This window comes from Perognathus longimembris, chromosome 2, assembly GCF_023159225.1.
Source record: "Perognathus longimembris pacificus isolate PPM17 chromosome 2, ASM2315922v1, whole genome shotgun sequence".
NCBI lineage: Eukaryota > Metazoa > Chordata > Mammalia > Rodentia > Heteromyidae > Perognathus > Perognathus longimembris.
The window spans coordinates 20,141,987-20,158,019 of record NC_063162.1 but is presented as its reverse complement, the minus strand read 5'-3'; the positions used below and the strand labels follow the sequence as shown (position 1 = coordinate 20,158,019).

The following is a 16,033-nucleotide window of genomic DNA, read 5'->3' as shown; positions in this document are numbered from 1 at the left end:
AGACTGGGGCTCTCTTTTCTCCACCTGCCACGACTCCTGCTGCCAAGGACAGCATGAGATTTTGGCGCAGTCTGTAAGAACCTTGGAACCAGCAGCCCCCGGGCAGCCGTCGGCATGGCCCCTATGTCTGCTCCTAATGACAAAGTGGTTGCCTCAAGACCCTCTCTGGCTGCAGGACCTGGCTTGGTCCCCATCCGGGTCCTCTTCCCAAATCCTCAGGGCCTCCAGCTCGGCAGGGGGCAGTCAGCTCACTACCCAGACACCGGCCAGCTCCCACAGGACTGGTCCTTCCCCAGACAACTCACCGGGGGCCTGGGGACTCTGAACCCCACTGTGATGCTACAGCCATGCTGTCCATTAGCTGGCTGGGTTCTTAGGCCCCTGTCTGGATCCTGGCTTGGAATATGGCCCCAACAGGGGAAACTGCTGTTGGGCACCCCTGAGCCATGGATCTCAGATAACATGGGGTTCCTGAGCAGGGCTGGACCTTGCTATCTGCCACCCGGGTCTTGAGTTAACACAAGCCGGCTAATTACTCCGGAGCCTGAGAGACATTCTTCCACCACCAGGCAAACTGCTGGCCTGCAGCCCAAACCAACAGGGGGAACTTCAGACTCCTCAGCCCTCTCTCCCTGCCAGATGGAAATAACGTATAGCTGCAGAGGTGGGGGGAGGAGGAAGGGAACAAAACGTAGGCAGGCTGGGGAGCCAGGCTGGAGCCCCGAGTGGACAGCCGGTGGCCGGGCACTCACCACTTTCGTTCTTCTCGATGACATCCACCACCTCTCCAGCCTGGAGGCTCAGCTCCGAGTTCTCCTGCTTCTTATAGTTGGACACCACCACATACTGTTCCAGGATCATGGGCTCGGCGTTGCTGTCGGCACCTGGTGAGGGCAGAAAGCACGCGGTGAGCCAGCGGCCAGCCATGGCCCCGCGGCCGGGGCGCCCCCTGTCCATTGCCCCTTCGAGAGGCTGTTCGGTCGCCAGTGCTGCTCCAAGGGCCAGCCCGCAGCCAGGGCTCGAAGCTCGCTGGGCCCCAAGGACAGGCCATATAGCAAGGCCCCACACCGGCCCGCTGCACCGCGGGGACCGGGGGACATGGGGAGCTGGGGGGCAGGGGGGGAGGAGGGGGAGGAGAGGGCCCGAGACAGATGGAGACGGAGGCCCAGGAAAGTGAGGAGAAAGCCTGCTGCCCTGAAGAGTTAGTCACAGCCCGGCATGGGGGAGTGTGCAGAGAGGCCTGGGGCTGATGTGGTCTCTAGACTCCTGGGCCCGCCAGGGTGTGAGGGGAGGGCCGGGAGCAAGCAGTGGGCGGCCCATGAGGGCTGAGGCCAGAGTGCAGGAAAGAGAAAGAAGAGGCGGAGGGGGCAGGCCCAGGAGGAGGCCCCGGCCTCTACCCCAACCAAGTCTGTAAGCCAAGAGAGAAAAGGCAGCCGAGCTCCCTGAGGCGGGAGAGGGAGAGCGGGAGAGAACTTCTCCACAGCCCAGGCCCTGTGAGGAGTCCAGAAGGTTTGAGGCCGCCAATCACTGGGGCTTACTCGCAGCCCTTAAATAGAAACACATGAGACCCATCGAATGAGGAGCAGGGGGTGGAGGCAGGGGAGGGGAGGAGGGCCCAGACTGTTTACTTGAAACCCAAGAAGAAAGTCCCAGCGCCAGCACTGGAGCCCAGCCCACCCACCCCCCCTCCACCACCTCCCTCCCCACACCTCCGCCAACTTTTCCTCAAGTTCGGCTCCATGCCTGTCCTTCTGTCAGGCTCAGTCTCAGGATGCCCCCAGTGGGCCTAGCTTCTGCCTTCACCAAGAGTCTGGGTCTCCCTCTTCCCTGAGTGCTGGGGTATGCTCAAGCTCCAGCCGCCTCCAGCCACCCAACTAGGAGATCCAGGAGTCAAAGGCTGAGGTGTAGCAGAAGGAGGACAGGTAAGCTGCAGGCTCCAAGGAGCAAGTAACTTGTCTGCCTCACCAGCCACTGGACCAGAGTGGCATTCATTAAGTAAGTACCAGGGTGGAGGGTGAACCGCCTGGCTACCCCCATCCGGCTTACTGGCCATGTGGCTAAATGTGCTCCATAAACCCCTCTGTGCTTCAACAATTACCATTACCTAAACCCAACGTTATGTGCCCGGCTAGAAGCTAATACAATCCACCAGCCAGGACCCAACACATCACCTCCTCCTCAGGAAGCCTCCCCAGATAGAGCCATCTGGCCCAAAGGGAGGTCCTAGGACACTACTTTTTGTCATTCAGACACAACAGCAGTTCACTGAAGTCTCAGGTAGGGAGATCTTGACTGAGGCTCCAAAATGAGACTTCATCTCAAAACCAAAATCAAACACAAAAATCTACACCTGCCAATCTCCTTGGAGGCGGGGGGGGGGGGTAGGGGTGGAGGACTTCACATCCCTAGCCTGGCCATAGCAATGGCTGAGTTTCCAGGCTCCATATGGTCCTTGTGAGGCCTCAACCCAGTCACATCCTTCTATACACCCCTCCCTCTTTCCCCATTTTACAAACTTCTCAGAGGCTCAGAGGGGGCAAGAGACTTCGCCCCAGCTACTGCAGCTGGTATAGAGAAAACCAAATGCATTCACGTTTTTAGGGGAGGAGGACATCAAACCATCTGTCTTTTCATTAGAGCTTCTTTTACTGTCCTTGCGTGTGTGTATACCTGAGCACGCGCAAATGTACCTGGACGCACACACGTACTGCGGTCACACACATGCACATGGTACTGGGACTTGAACTCAGGGGCCTGGAGCTCTTGCTTGGCTTTCTTGAAAGCTCATGGTTGGCACTCTACCACTTGAGCCACGCCTCCAGTTAATTCCTGGTTACAGAGCTTCTCATTTCTGTTTCCGCACACACAGGATAAATCTTTTGGCATGATAAATCTTCCACTTAGAGGGACAGAATCACCCAAAGAGTTTTTGTTTTATTTTATTTTTTTATAAAAAACGCCAAAGCCAGGCTTAACTGGTCAGGTGTTTTGGGTGCCCCCCCCCCCGCCCCCTGCACTGTTCTGGAGTGAATTTGGGCACTGCTGAGATCTTTGGGACCTTCCTGGAGTTCATGCATGTAAGGGCAGAGGGCAATGGCCACAGCATTCTGAGAGTCCCTGAGGAAGCTCTCCTTGGAAAGAAAGAAAACCCACGGCCCTAGCACTTTGCCCCTATGTGGTGTGGCCCCGATAAGCCCAGGGGGCCCTTTAGAGACCTAGAAGGGACACTGTCCAAGCTGAGGTATGCCCTGTGGGTGGGTATGCACATGTAAGCCCCAGGCAGTCCCTCCAAAGCTAGGATTGTATTTCAAGCAGAAATGTACCCAACAGCTGGGCAGCAGGGAGGCCCCGCCTCTGCACTCTAATGCTGGCAGCTTCTGCGCTTGCGCTTGCCATGGGCCATCAGCTGGGCTGGGCTGACAGCTGGCCTCCCACTGTGCTCTGGGGGACATCAGTGCAGGCCTGGGTGCCTCTAGGGACAGCAGTGCAGGCCTGGGAGACTCTGGGGCCAGCAGAACTTCCTGAGGGCACAAGCACAAAAGACGCCGGCTGCTGCCCTGTGGGACCACCTGTGTGGTTTGGGAGGAGAAAACTCAAGATCCAAATAGAAGACAGAGCTCCCAAGTCGCAAGGATATGGCAATCGTATGGGTGGCATTGAGTCTCTGCCACCAACTCTGCCTCCTGCAGAGTCTTGGCTGTGGTGTTATTACTGTCTTGTTTGAGTCTCACAACCACCTGATGCAGCACAGACCCTGTGACAGCCCCATTTTACCTATGGACACACAGTCCCACAAGGCGAAGAAAGTTTCCTACGATCACACAGCTAGAACTGAACCCAAGCCCTGCTGCTATCATATGGGATTAAGTTCTGTGTCACACACAGCTGATGGGGCCAGGATGCCTGGCCTTCCGTGGGGACCCCTTTCTCATTACATCGCGTCAGACACTTACTTGGTGATGCCTACTACAGACAGGAGTGTGGGCTTCTTTTTGATTCTCACTACCTCCGTGGACTAGACCATAATGCCCATGTTTGTGAAATGAATGAAATGCCAGACAGATGGACAGTGATTGGATGACCTCACTTCCCAAATGAGGAGAACCTAGACTGGACCGGAAGGGAGTCAGAGAAACTGAGGCAAGGAGGAGCAAGCAGCTCTGGGTTTGTGGCCAGATGATGTCAGCAAGGAAGGACAAAGAGGAGGTGCTGATAGGTGGACAGACATCAGCTCATTTTGATCCAGGCCAAGAAAAATCTACATGCCATGCTCCCCCCTTTCCCCCTGCCCCCCGCCACCACCTTCCTGGAAAATTGGCTGGAGCTTCCTGAAGGCCAGTACTCTGGGATAGAGGTAGAGAAGGGAAGAGAACATTCTTCGTTTACTGTGGCATTGCAGAGGCAGGCTGAGCCTCTTCTAGGAGGCAGCTGAGGCTGTTGGACAAACACAGGGACACACATCCTTTGTCCTTCCTGCTCCCCCCACCGTGGCCTCAGCACATTTGGGCTCTCAGCTGGCCCTCTCGGGCATCTGCCTCCTGGCGTGTGGCTGCCCCCGTGGGCAGGCGGGCGGGCAGGCAGGCAGGCGCTGGGAGCAGGTATCCAGATGAGAAAGCACTCCAAAGGCCAGGCAGCTGGTGGGCAGTGATGTCATTCCATACAGCCGGCTCTGGATCCCCTCCCAGCCGCGGCCAGGAAAATTGGGGGCTGGAGGAATCTGCCTGAGGGACGGGAGGGGCAGGGGCAGAGTAGCCTGCATTCACAGGAGAGGGCTTGGGCAGAAGCATGGACACAGGGTGGGGCCCTTCTGGGGAGCACAGCCCCTCTGGGGTTGGGAGTTTGGACATCGGTCTCCCCCCAGGAGTAGGAAGCCCCACCCCTGCCTTGTGCTTCATTACAGAGCTCCTGGCTGGCCCACCAGGGTCCTGGGCCGGCCCTGGGCTCCTGTCCCACCCTTGCCTCACACCTGCAATCCTCCAGCTACCACCTGGACGGAACCCTGGCTGCTGCCCACTCCTGGCTGCCAACTTAAACTTTGAAATTAGGCCTGTGCCAAGTCAGTCTTCTACTCCAGCACTTCCAAGGGCTCCCTGGTGCCTATAGAATAAAGGCCAAATTCAACTCCAGCCTTTCGTGCAATCTGAGCTCCCCAAGTTCCCTGACCCCCTCCCCCACCACTCTGTGCAATCCCCAGGACTCGACACACAGGTCTGAATGCCTACTATGTGCCAGCAACATTGTTCTAGGCATGCTTTTCCTTTCCAAGCCTTTGCTAGAGCCTGCCCCCCTGCCAGAATGCTTCCTTCTTCTCTGAGTACCCCAGCATTGCTGCCTCCAGGAAGTTCCCTCACCCCCCTGCCATGGTGCCCCCTCCCATCCTTTCCTGAATGTTGGGCAGGTTCCTCAGGCAGTCTGTGCCCTTCACACCACTACTGCCTTAATGTGCCACACCCCAGAACGGATGCCTAGAACACGAGGCAACCATTGCCTCAGCTTGAGATGTAAAGCTGAGTCTGAGGAGCTGAGGTCAAGTCCTGTTTTGCTCTTGTTTGCTCTGTGACCCTAGGAGGGAAACGTAACCTCTCTGAGCTTTAGCTCCCTCGTCTGTAAACAGGAACCATAACAGTACCTCGTGGGACTGTTCTGAGCACAGAGTGAGTGACAGGAGTTAAAGCCCAGGGTAAACTGCAGACAGCTGTTTCCAGAACAAAGAGAGGGAATGGGAGATGTGAGGGAATGGGGAGGAACTAGAAGAGCCTTGTAACCAGCAGGCAACTAGGGGCAAGCACCCTAAAGAGGGGCAGAGAGGGAGGCATGGGGCCGTGTCTCGGCAACATGTCTCTGTCTCCTCAGACCCTCTCTCCAGGAAGGCAGTGGGTCCCTACCAGCTGTGGAGAATCCGCTCAGAGCCCCTGGGCAGACACTGGGGTGCACACTAGGCCAAGCAGCCCCAGGACCCTTTTCTGGTAGGCCTCCTGTGTCCTCTTGTATCCTCCGAGTTTCAAATCCTCTAGCATTCCAGAAGGAAAACCAAGGCCTGGTAACTTGCCTTAGAATAGCCCTGGACTTTCAGCCCAGCTGTCTTCACTCCCCCCACCCCCACCCCCACCCCCTTGCCTTCCCTGTGCCTCTGGCTCCTCTGCCTTAGACAGCTGGGATCCTCCTCTGGAGCCAGGCCTGGTGGTAGCTCCGCCCCACAGGCTCCCCATCACCCTCTCATCCTGGGCACCCCACCAAGGGCTCTCCACAGCCCCACAGTGAGCTCCTCCCAGGACGCCCTATACGTTTAGTGAATAGAATGTATTGCCCTGGGCCAAGTGGGCTCCAGCTCACTGGCTTGTGCAGAAGGGAAAAAGGGACAGGCGCCCAGCGATTAGCTCAGGCTCAGGCCCTGGTGGCAGGGAACACCAGGACTCCAAGGGAGGGGGCCCTCCCCTCGCTGCCTCCCCTCCTCCTAGCCCCCTCTCCCATGAAGTCTACCTCCAGATATGATGAGAGGGGCTACACAACAGACGTTAACCTGGGAGTTGACCCAAACCCCTCTGTCCCCTGACCCTTCGATCCTTGTCCCCTAAACCTCCTAAAGCCCCACAGGAGACGCTTCTGGAAATCCTATTCCTGCCTCCACCCCCCCCACACACACTGTCTAGGTTTTTCTGCCATCATGCATTAAGACGAAAGGCTCAACATAAGTCACTGACCTGTGACCTGGCTCTGCTAGAGGGGGCACCAAGCCGAGCTCAGGACTGCTGGGTCAGGGGGGCTGTGACCCACCGTTACTCAGTCACAGGCACAGGATGGCCCCACTCTCTACCCCAAGTCTCCAACTCCCCAAGGAACTCTCAGGAAGCCAGGTTTGGGGAGCAAGGACCTCACTCAGTTCAGCTCCCTGAAGCCTCATCTCTGGCAGGATAGTCACATTGTCTCCAGGATGGCCCGAGCAAGAGCTCCCCACCTCCATTACCCCGACACTTCCTGGGTGCCAGGCTTCCCTTGAGGTGGCATCACATCTCCTTGGGGAGGTTGCGCAACCCTCTCAAGAAAGCATAGCGGGGACGTGGCAGGGCCAGGATTCAAACCCACACACGCTGAGGCCAGAGCACACAGGGCCCTCACACTGCTACATGGTCTGCTCACCACCAAACAGCCCCTTCTGGCAAGACAGGATGGCAAAGGGTTCGCCTGGAAGGCCAGGGCACAGCGAGCGGAGATGCCACGCATGCCAACCAAAGGCCATCACTGGGAAGCATGCGGGAAGAAGAAAGCACAGAACACTCGTGCCGTGACACACATGTTCACGAGCATGCACAGGCACGCACGCCAGGCCCTACCTGTCACGTCCTTCTTGGGAGACTCAGCCCAGCTGGACAGCCACACTTCCGAGCCCCCGAGAGTGGGCGGCAGCAGGAGAGGAGAAGCAGAGGAGAGAACTGTTAGGCAGGCAGGAGGTCCACGCAGAGTGGCTCCAGGCGGCGGCGGCGGCGGCAGGGCAGTGGTGCCGGTGCCGTGGGCGGAAGACGGGGGAGGGGAGGGGAGTGATTTCCTGGCCTGGGACGGCTGCTGGGTGTGGGCTTGTGTGATTACAGAGGCTGGATGGGGATAATGAGGTGTCTGTCGAAATGCAGGAATTCTCTGGAGCCCAGAATCCTACCCAGTTCCGACCCTGGAAGGGGCCCCCTTGGGTGATCATGGCCCTGGGGACAGCAGCCCCCTTCTGCTTCCGTGGCCACGTGGCTTGCTGGCCCCTTGGGACCTGATGGCTCCAAGGACTTTCACAGGCTAACAGGCTCAGCAAACTGAATCCGGAACGTTCACTGTCGGGGTTGGATGCACCCAAGGCCAGTTTCTAGGTCCTGTGGAAACATCTACCAGCCTTGAAGTCTTGTCCAGCCCTTGCCATAGCCCAGCCAGGGAAGCAGACGGACAAGAAGGACCCAGTGAGTGAACATGAGCTCCACTCCCTTCAGAGAACCTGAGCCCAATCCCACCCAAACCAAAGCAAATATAACCCTGCAGAGGAACCTCTGGGACCAGGAAAACGTGGGGTGAGAGGAGGCTCTATTCCAGGCTCACACAATGGTGGCCGCTTTGGGTCTCAGTTTCCTCACCTGGGAATGGGGTTACACTGTCCTCCAGGCAAGAGGGAGGAACAAAATGAAAATTCCCGTAAAATAACATGTAGTTATGAGATGTGATACTGTTAGCAAGGTAACAGGGCAGAAAGCACCTGGCTATTCACTGGTATAAACAGTTCCAGGACATCAGGTCATGCCCGTGTGCCTATAGTGGCCTCCTTGGTCCCTGTGATAACCCGCTGAGGTAGGCATGCATCTCAGGCCCCATTTTACAGGGGCAGAAACTCTCGGACAGAGGAGGCAACTGGCCCAAGTACCCAGAAGCCAGACATGGATTCCTGTGTGGCAGTGCCCCAAGACCGCATGAGCCACAGTGGGGACAATTACAAGGAAACACTGAGATGCCGGTCATGCACCCAAGGCTGGCCTGAGAAACACACACACACACACACACACACACACACACACACACACACACACACACACACACACACACAGCAGACTGCCCAGGCTCTCCGTTGCTACGGCCAGGGAGGGCAGAGTTCAGAAGAAGGGGCTTCCCAGCTTGCAACCCCATCTTTGCAAGATTCTGACTTGCTGTACCCAGACTTTGCTCCCTAGCAAGGTCATGCCATGATAGTGCCAGGCCTGGTCCAGCCCCCTCCAAATCTACACAGCCTTGCACTGGCCCAGCTTAGAGACCATCTCCACCAACAGGAGCCTGACACCTTGCATGCTTCCATTTTGGATTCTTTGTGTGAAAACATTTCAGGAAAAAGGAAAGGAAAACATTTTAGGAAAAAAAGGTCTTCTGGTGAACCATGGGAAGGCACTTGACCCAGGCCCAGAAAATCCAAGGTCACTTCTGGAAAGGGCCTGCCGAGGTCTCTGTTGAGGCTGCTCAATTGTCCCATAGTAATACAAAAGCAGTCACAAATGCAATGGAAAACAAGGAGTGGGCCGTGTTCCAATAAAGCTTTATTTAGACAACCACAGAGCAAGCTGGATGGGGCCAGCGGGGCCAGCAGCAGACAATCTGAGCTCACTCTTGCCCCCCCCCCCCGCTCTCCTTTTCTTGTCCTCAAAGGAAAATGGAAAGCAGACCAGAAACAAGCCTGTCTTCTTAAAAAGAAAAGTCTTTCCAAATGATTTACTTCCCAATCCCTGGGTGCGCAAAATAAATCCAGTCCTTCTTTTCTCCTGGGGTGGGAGAGACCCGTCCACCTTGTTACAATGAACAGAGGAGAGGCCTTGGCTCACAAACCCTGGCCCTCTGGCAGGAGGCAGAGTAGGCTCGTTGGCTCCAGGGCAAGAGGCAGGCACAGCCAACAGAAGGGCTGTGACAGACACAGATCAACTGCTTCCTGCTCTCCCTAAACCTTCTCCACCTCCTTCTCCAGTGACAGAGAACCGAGCTCTACTGAACAGGGTTACTGGCCTGCTGGAACACAAAGGCTATCAGATTGAGAGTCTGCATGCTCAGCCTGCTGAGAATTAGCTGTTTGACCTTGGGGATGCAGCCTAACTCCTCTGGCCCTAAATGCTCACATCTGTATTTAAGCCTACTGTTCTCTAAGGTTGTTGTGTGGTACTCTAGACTTTCCCAGCAGAAACCTGGTAGTCTCCATAATACAAGCTGTGTGATGGAGCTGAAATGAATCTTTCTAGAGAAAGAGACAAAAGCACTTGAATGCAGGCTCCATGACTGAAAATCCAAGTCCAGCCATTAAGGTCTGAATATGAAATGTCCCCCACGGGCTCATGTACTAAGTAGGTGGGGGGACTTGGTTGCTAGCTGAGAGGTACCAAGGGCAGAGGTATGGAACAGGAATGTTCCTAACATGGTAACCCAAAGCTCTGAGGAGTGGGCTCAATGTCCCCAAAGGCAGTCCCAACCATGACTCCAGGAAAGCTTCCCCATCGGAAGCAAGCTCCGCCCAACCCGGCTAATAAATCCAGGAGGCCTGGAGCCCAGGAAGAGACAGCAGTGAGTACCGATCAAACCCCACAGAGACTGGGGGGCCAGGGCAGGACCACCGCCCTTCCTGGCTTCCACAGCCCCTGCCCTGGGCTCCTGGAGAGGCGGCAGAGACCCCACCTCGGGCCTGCATGGAATGAAAACCTCCTGTCTTCCCACGCCCTTCCCTTCTTCCCTTCCCACTGGAGACCTCTCCCTCCCCGGGAATTTTATTGTTCTTGCTGCAGCCTTGAGTTGGTTCCTAAATAACCCATGCATTCGAGTCTTTTCCCTGCTTTCACAACAACTGAGCTCTGAACAGGGCCAGATTTTAGGGTTTCCCACAGGCTCCACATCCTTCTTTTCCTTCCTGATGACACAGCCCAGAAATGCAGCCACCCCCTCCAGGCTGTCAACAAGATCTAAAAGATGCTTTCCTACTGTTTACTAGCAGCCTTGGGATTTACCTCCACAAGTGAGCATGACACGCCTGTCTACTGCACTGTTCTGTCATAAATACAGTGCTCTGCACGGGTCTTTCAGAAAGAGGTAGTCTGGTTACCTGGATGTTATCCTCCTGGAAAGCACAGCGCCCATGACCATGACAGGCAGCCAATCAAAACTCACCTTACTGCGGTGCTAGGGTCTGAGCAGGGTCTTTCCTAGCCGAAGCTCAGGGGTAGACCTGGCTGCCACAGGGTGGTGCTGGGAGGTGAAGCCAGGAATGTATGTCTTGCTCCTGGGAATGGGTTCGTTATTGTCCTACCACTTTCAGCTGGGAGTTGAGGCACCGTGAGGCCATCCCCAGAGGAGACTTCCTGCTCTTGGACTTGCCAGACTCCAGATCCAGAATCTGAAGCCAAAAGAAACCTCTCTTCTTTATAAATGATCCAGTCTCAGTCTTCCTGTTATGGCAACCCCAAGTGTTAGAGTAAGACAGTATGTGAGCTGCTTCTCACAGAAGCAAGTCTGTGAAGCTTGTTCTGCTGTGAGCAGCAGCAGCTGGCTGTCTCATAAACACCCGCACAGGAAGACAGGACAGCACGAGGATTGGAGGGTGCGGCTCAGACCCTGGTCCCAATGGGCTCCGCCTCTGCAGGCAGGGCTAGCTTTCCAGAGCTACCCTCCTTGCAGTCATCTATGCTTAGAAAGAAGGGCCTGGTGGTGGTTTAATGTTCTTCCGTCATGGGACTTCAAATCATTCATAATTGATGAACAAGAGGCCCTGGGATTTCATTGTGCATTGTGCCCTGTAAATTATGTAGCTGGTTGTACCCATGGCCTGAGGGTTCTGGGTCACAGACTTCTAAGCTAAGTAAATGGAAGCACTTAAGAAATTGAAGGGCTGAAGGCTGAATTTCTGATGAGTATCTTTCCAAAGACCTAAAAAATGTCTGTCTCCACATTCAGTCCCCTCTCACACACCTCTGGCCCAGAAGCCCACAAGGGGCCTGAAAACCAGACAGGGAAAGACACTTGTCTAAGATCACACAGCAAGGAAGTGGTAGGACAAAGGCCAGATTATAAGTAGGTCTTATTCACTTAATCCTTAGGCTAGGCACGGTGTTAAACATTTTATGGGCATTATCTTATTTAACCTTTACAACAATCTGCAGTTTCCAGGGGAGCAAAGTGAGGTTTGGGAGTTAAGGTTCTTTCTCTTGGGTCCCTTCCTACAGAGAGAGAGGGGGCAGTGGTAGGAGATTTGGGCCTCGGCAGGCAGGCCAGGACTTGGGAAGAAAGGGGCCCTAGTGGGGTTCATCATTTTCTGGATCGTCCCTGGCCCCTAGCCAAGCAAGCAAGGCCTTATTTATCTCCTCCCCGCTTCTCTGTGTAAACACAGGCACACAGCTATTCATTTTGCTTGTCCTACGCCAGGAAGGGCCTGCTGCCTTCCCCAGAGTCCAGAGTCCAGCCTGGCCCAGGGGAAGAATGTACCCACCCCTGGCCTGGGCTAGCAGTCAGGTGGGGAGGGGGGAGGGGGCGGGTGGAGGGTCTGGAGGCATTCCTCAGCCCCTCAGGGACTACTGAGTCCAAGGCTACCCACTTAGGGCAAGCCTAGGCACCCAGAGGGTGTGGGTAGAGGTCAAGAATGCCCTTGGGAGAGCTGCAGTGGCCTAGTGGGTCGGCACTAGGCTCTGCCCTGGGCAAGAATCCCTGATGCGTCTCTGGTTAGGACAGGGGCCTGGGTTCCTCCGGCAGTGGGCAGGCAGAGGTGCAAAGGGGGGAGGCAGGTGGGCCTCAGACTCTGCCCTGCAGCTGCAGCCTGATTCCCAGCAGTCCCTTGGGTGCAAGCCTCCCCCTCAGTTCCCAGCTCCTCACCTCTTCTGGCCCCAGGGCATTTGTGTGTGAGGAGACAAACTCAGCACTGAGACTGTTCGAGGATCCTAGCCAGCTCCCCTCCCTCCCGTGGTCTGCCTTGGTGGTCTTCCCGATGGACTGGGATATCCCCTCCCTCCTCCACCCACCACTCCCCCCAGCTTAAGCTTCTACAATGCTCAGAGAGAGAGAGAGAGAGAAAGACAGCACCTTCCCCATCCTGCAGCTCCACCCAGTCCTGCTTCCACGGGAGTGAACAAGAAGTGCACTCTGGCCGGACAGGAGTGGAACGTCTTGTCTTCTCTGCACTGGATGCACGCTATCGGATCATCGATGAATCAGCCGCTAGCTATTTAGTGAGTGTGGACCACGAGTGCAGCCGGGCCCTGCTGACGACTATCTGGCTCCACTGGATCTTTCCAGCTTGGAGGCAATGCTATTATTCCCCCCACCCCCCACCCCCTCTCCTGTCTGTTCCAGGACTCCTGCCTCAGCAGCCCACCTGGCACTGTGGAGGCTACCCCCAAAGGTCATCCTTCCTCCCCAGGCTGCCCTGAGTGGTCCCAGGTGGAGCCCCAGCACGGTGAGCCCTGAGGTCTCCCTTGTTAACAGGGGTCTGCCTTCAGGACGAGGCTCACAGCCTGCAGTGGGCACTTGGCTGGATGCTGCCACCAGCTGGCGAGGGACAGAAATGCAGTAATCCGCAGTGGCTGATGGGAAGATGGACCCTCATTGGTGTTGGTGCCCACGGGTTTTGTGGGGAAATGAGGACCCATCACCTCCAGTGCCCAGGATCTACTAGGTACTCCAGTGTTGGCCTCCCAGGCCACATCCAGGCTGAGAAATCCCAGACCCTTGTTCATGCTGGACACAGTGACTCATGGAAAGGTCCTCTACCCTACAGAACATCCCAGAAAGGCTGCTGTCTTAAAGCATCTGCTTCAAAGCCTTCTAAAGAGCTTTAAAAAAAAATCTGGGGCTGGGAATATGGCCTAGTGGTAGAGTGCTTGCCTCATATACGTGAAGCCTTGGGTTTGATTCCCCAGTACCACATATATAGAAAACGGCCAGAAGTGGTGCTGTGGCTCAAGGGGTAGAGTGCTAGCCTAGAGCAAAAGGAGGCCAGGGACAGTGCTCAGGCCGAGTCCAAGGCCCAGGACTGGCAAAAAAAAAAAACAAAAAACAAAAAACAACAACCCAAAAACCCATAACCAGTATGTTCTTATGGCAAGATGGATGCTGCAGGAAATGGGAGTCTGTGCAGGAACAACTCACTTATCTAGAATGTCTGGTGGGGGCAGGACTCGGCCAGCCCCCACCGGCGTGTGCTGGAAGCTCTGGGCCTCTCCTCCTATCCCTCCTCTGCACTGTGTGGGTCTGGACCAATCCCCTGAACTCACAGATGCCACGTAAACAGAGCTGTGCATGCGCACGCACAGACACGCACACATCACGGCTTGGGAAATCCCCACATCTGGCTCTCACGTGACAGAGCTATGCCCAGGAAGCGGCAGCTGAGAGGGCCTGCAGGCTGGGGAAAGGTCAGGGGCTGTCGGCTCTCAGGGGAGGACGGAGTTAACCCTTCGGCGCCACAGTGCGTGCTCAGGCTGATGTCGAGAGTGCTTAGATGCTCGGGCAGCCCCCACGTCCTGAGAGCATGAGAGAAGTCAGGCCACTTCCCTGGGCCCGGCTGGTCTCTACTGGGGTAGGATGGGGCTGCTCTTTTGCTGTCCTGTCCATCATGGTTCATCACCAATCCCTGGGGAGTTTTGAGGTCTGGAGATGCCCTCTCTAGGGAGGTCACAGTCAGATACCTAATGAGAACTTCCTAGGTCCAGGTACCTGGCTGAACCAGATTCCACGTCCTCCTTCCACGGATGAGGAACAAGTGGCTTCCAGGAGACTGCTGGATACAAAGTCTGCTTTGATATAAGAAGGCTGGTGAGGGCTTTGGGAACAAGTGCTCCCTGACCCAGGCGTATTCTAGAATGGCCCCCGAAAGTAGGTCTCGCAGGAGTGCAGAGGAGATGGCAGGCCTCAGTTTACTTAGTTTACTCACTTAATTTATTTAGAGACAAAATCCTGACTCCTGCCTCAGCTTCCAAAGTACTGAGATTACAGGTGTGCGTCACTATGCTTGGCTTAGATACCTAGTTTAAAAGTAGTCACACACTGGGCCAACAAGTACTGGGGCTGGTTGATATTTGGCACACTGTTTCTCCCCCTCTTGGCTGGCTTATTGCTGGCACATTCCTGGGCAGGTCTATACCACTCACAGAGAGTCCCTGACCCTCTGCCCAAGGCCTCTGTACAGACAACCTACCCTTCACCATGGGATTCAACCACAAGGGCCAGCACACAGTAGGGACTCAGATGCTCAGTAGAGACATCTAGAAAGCATGGCCAGAGCCAGTGAGGCCAGTTGTAGGGCTGAGATGGGAGCCATCCCTCTTGAAAGGAAAGCCTAGCTTCTAAGACATTCCAACATGCTTCCATCCTAACATGCTTCCCATCTATTGGGCCTTCCAGGGTTCCCCAAATACAGGCTGCCACTGCGGCTCCCAGGCCCACAGAGCAGAGGAAGGTGGGGACAGGCCCCTCTACTCAGAACCCTGTGATCCAATGCAAATGAGGATCTAGGAGCCACACTGGGCTCTAGGGAGGAGCTGACCGACAGGACAGTGTGTGTGGGTCTCACAGGTTTATGTACATGCGAAGACTGCCATCGTCAACATACAAGGACAGTCCCAGTTTGGTCAGTCATTACTTCCATACAAGGACCTCACCCTCCTGCAGGAATTGGACATTTACTTTGTTCCCACACTCAGAGAACCTAAGGTAGGCCAGGCTGAGCTGGGAAGGCCCTGTAGAATGGAGAGAAGTAGTCCTGGAGACTGCAGGGACTCCTGCAACAACGCACCTATGAGCCAGAATCAGTGTCAAGAAAAAGGGCCATGCCAGGCACTAGAGGTCCAGGCCTGTAATCCTAGCTGCTCAGGAGGCAGAGATCTGAGCATCGAGGTTTGAAGCCAGCCTGAGCAGGAAAGTCTGTGTCTGTGAGACTCTTATCTCCAATTAAACCCTAAAAAGCTGGAAGTGGTATGGCTCACGAGGTAGGGTGCTAGTCTTGTGTGAAAAAGCTAAGGGACAACATCTAAGCCTTGAGTTCAAGCCCTAGAAAACACACACACACACACACACACACACACACACACACACACACACACACACACGGACACGGACACGGACACGGACACTGATAAGGTGCCAACTCCTCTTTCAGACATGCCTGATGTCTTGGCACAAGACTCTAGCCCTAACATTAAGTAAATCCGTCTTCATGTCAGCTGTTTGGGTTACATGTGGCAATAAGATCCAGGGGACAAAGCAAAGAGTCAGGGGAAAAGGACTTCTAAGTTTTCTGAAACTTTGAGAGAAAAAAAAAGGTTTTTCCCCCCTTCACATTTCAAAAACCGCACATTTCAAAACCAACTGATTATAAAAGGGCCATGGGCCAATAAATTACACACGCCACATTTCTGTTTCCAGACAAAGTAACTTTAGATCAGAAAAAAAAGGTGCTAAAACAATAAGCTATGCATATTTCCCCCAAGTCTTTGTTCTCCCGTTGTCTTGGTCATCCCTGGAAATGCTGCTGCTATCACATGTCAGCAATGCAGAA

General features: G+C 55.2%; 1 protein-coding gene across 2 annotated transcripts in view; it reads right to left on the bottom strand.

The window, feature by feature from the left end:
• Positions 1-16,033, bottom strand: part of Sh3pxd2a (SH3 and PX domains 2A) — a 179,084-nt gene that overhangs the window by 49,462 nt on the left and 113,589 nt on the right. Inside the window, exons 7-8 of one of the 2 annotated variants that reach the window (XM_048338315.1) lie at positions 7,332-7,376; positions 753-884 (exon numbers count right to left, since the gene is read on the bottom strand). In XM_048338315.1, coding sequence (XP_048194272.1) covers positions 753-884; positions 7,332-7,376 — 177 coding nt within the window. The remainder of the gene's footprint in view (positions 1-752; positions 885-7,331; positions 7,377-16,033) is intronic. The other variant, XM_048338314.1, reaches the window with a different exon arrangement.